Genomic DNA, 2,867 nt, shown 5'->3' with positions numbered 1-2,867 from the left:
GACCCGAAACCAGCACGGTGTTACCAGTCTATCGTGGATTGAGGCAGAAGCAAAGCAAACCCAGCGGCGAAAAGCGTGGCAGGCAGGGAGACGGCTCCTCGGGCGTGCAGGGGGTCCGGTCCCGCACGGCGGGCAGAAAGAGCAGCAGCGAGGCGGGGTTTTTTCCCCGGCTTCGCAGCAGCGTCGCGGCTCCTCGCAGCAAGGTGACAGTGGCCTTCCCCGACGCGGCGACAGCGAAACACAGCAGGGGCAGGCAGCGAGCAGAGCAGGCAGACAGCAGAGCCGAAAACAGGTAGGCAGGCAGAGCCGAAAGCCATCAGAGAGATGTTCCCCTCGGCCCGGCCCGTGCAGAAGAGCGGGGTGGGGCTGGTCACCGGCTGCTTCTTAAAGGGCCAGCACCCGGACACAGGAAGAAGCCCACCAGAACTTTTAACCAATTGATGTCGCATTTATATGTACATGGCAGGGAATATCTGATTGGTCACTACACAACAAAGCTTCCAAAATGGGAAGTTTTGGCTAACCCAGGACAGATGTCCATACCCTTTTGCTGCAAATCCAGTTTGGAAATCCTTCCCTGCACTGGATTCCATGCTTCTGGTTACTCTAAAGGGTCTTAGATGATTGGTGACTGAAAGGTGAAGAGAGATGTAGTTCCAAAAGAGTCCAACATCCATGCAGTATCTTGAAACTGACATTTTTACTCCCACCAAAGTGATCTGTGCTGCACAGAACCCTTAGGAGAAAAATACTTCCTGAGCCCAAATCAGTCAATTAGTTTGGTTCTCAGTAATAGTGCAGTAATCCAGTCTCTCCTGCCATTCTGATGTTTTCAGTTACCTTTCCACTTGCTCTCCACTTTATGTGCAATAACAGGGGAGACAGGTGCCAGGACCATTCTAGTCAGAGGAATAGCCAAAAAAAATCTTCCTGATGCTTGCTCGCTCTTAGATGGCTTAAGTCCCCACAGAGGTGACCTGGAAGTAAGCATGCTTGAATATAGGAACTAAACCACCACCTTTCTCATTGCTTTTCTCACCCCTTTCATTTTCTTTTTTTTTTTTTTACTGTTTCCCACTGATTTCTTCTTGAGTATACAGCAGTTCAGGTTTCATGAGAAAACGTTCTGTTTTGGTGTACTAAACTAAATAGATTAGAAACGAAAAGGATAGCAAAGGACAAGCCAGTTTTCTGTTTCTATCTAGTATATGAGAAGGGAGGAAGAATGAACATTTCTTACCGCAGTCAGTGCAAACTTAGACTCAAGAAAAGTCTTATTTTGCCAACAGTATTACTGATTTTCTAAAAGCAAAAAAACCCCAACCCACAGCCAACTGTTTGTCTGCATTTTCTCAAATATTTAGTGCTGCACGGAAAAGGACTCTTGATGCTATATCCTGAAACACAATCTTTCTGTGGGAAGTTTGTCACACACATCACAAGACATGATCCATCCACCAAATGCTCCTTACTTTTCCAATATAGACAAATGCTGCTGGATATTACATAGAAAAGCCATCATCCATTACAAGTATATTTGAAAAGCCCATTTGGATCACACAGACAAGATAATGACAGAGTTCCATATGAAAACCTTGATTAGCACAACACTTCTGCAAGACAAAAGGCACAAGTATCTGATACCCCTAACAGGAATAGGAGTAGAAGGTCTGTCCAGTAACTTACTCTTGATAAGTGAAAGAAATATCTAGAGATTAATGCCCAAGAAAGAGACTCTACCATGTTTCTTCTGGTATCTCTGATTTTTCTTTTTCTCAGGAGGCAGAGGAGAGAGAAGCTGGAAAGTGGGGAATAAAACACAAGATTTCTAGTCTCTCCTGTATGTGTAGCTGCCACCATGAAGAAAAGTTTAGTTGTACAGTGACAATTTCACAGCCTTTTATGTCAACTTGTATTCTTCTCACTGCTTTGCTTTTATTCATTAGAAGCTGAACTCTACAGAGAAATCCACATTCAAATGAGAGCAAAGGATTTGCTGGAGAGCTCTGTGGCTCCTGTAGATACTAGGAACTCTTAAAGGGAACCTTATTCCCAAACAGCCACTAAAAGTAAGCAGGAAAGATTTGGCTTCTTGCAGAATAAAAGTTTTTGCTTCAAGCCAAGGATTAATCCAACAATTCTGGATTTTGAAAGATGTTACTGGGCATTTCAGTGTGAAGTAGTAAGGAGACAAGAAATCAAAGTGGCAAGTCGTAATAAGCCATTCAGGCTAAGAAGCTCCAATCTCCATGGCAGGCAGAAGCAGGCTAATGAAGAGATAAAGGTGAGATGACTGGTTATTTCTGTGATGCCGCTTTCTCAGATCAAGATAGCAACTTCTTAAATTTCTAGCATTTATTTATGGATGGTTGGTTATTTATGGTTAATGACCTGTAACCTCTGTACTTGTCTTGGGAGTATTGCATAATTTTAGGACAAACCAGAGAACAAAATTCTACACAAAGATAAGCTATGGCTGCTAAGGCTTAGCTACCCTTCCATACTCCTTACGACACATCCCTCCCCTCATCTCTCAGCCCCTCTCCATGTAAATCCCTACTGCTGGAAGAGAGAATGAGTGCATTGCCCACATACCTCAACTGTCTTTTTTAGACAAAGAACAGAGGAGATTCTGTACTGTGAACAAACAAACTGAATGAAGTTCCCTTTTTTTCAGGATTCTCAGCAATTTTGCAAGGTTTCAGTGCAAAAAAAGCATTCTCTGATGGGACTTCCCTCTCTCTCTTCCAACACCCTTCCAGTGCATATTACAGATTCTACTAGAAAAGGGGAATCTGCTATTAGGTAAGTAGAAAAGTTTGTGTACAAGACCATACACTAACTAATGAGCAAAATGGAGGAAAGAG

General features: G+C 43.5%; 1 protein-coding gene across 1 annotated transcript in view; it reads left to right on the top strand.

Moving 5' to 3' along the window:
* Positions 1–2,867, top strand: part of FAM161B (family with sequence similarity 161, member B) — a 9,027-nt gene that overhangs the window by 2,630 nt on the left and 3,530 nt on the right. Inside the window, 2 exon segments of the mRNA XM_010134477.1 lie at positions 1,947–2,284; positions 2,678–2,805. Of these exon segments, the coding sequence (XP_010132779.1) occupies positions 1,947–2,284; positions 2,678–2,805 (466 nt within the window).

Source organism: Buceros rhinoceros, unplaced genomic scaffold, assembly GCF_000710305.1.
Source record: "Buceros rhinoceros silvestris isolate BGI_N320 unplaced genomic scaffold, ASM71030v1 scaffold4534, whole genome shotgun sequence".
Lineage (NCBI taxonomy): Eukaryota > Metazoa > Chordata > Aves > Bucerotiformes > Bucerotidae > Buceros > Buceros rhinoceros.
The sequence above is the reverse complement of the archived record's forward strand: the minus strand, read 5'-3'. Positions and strand labels throughout refer to the sequence as shown.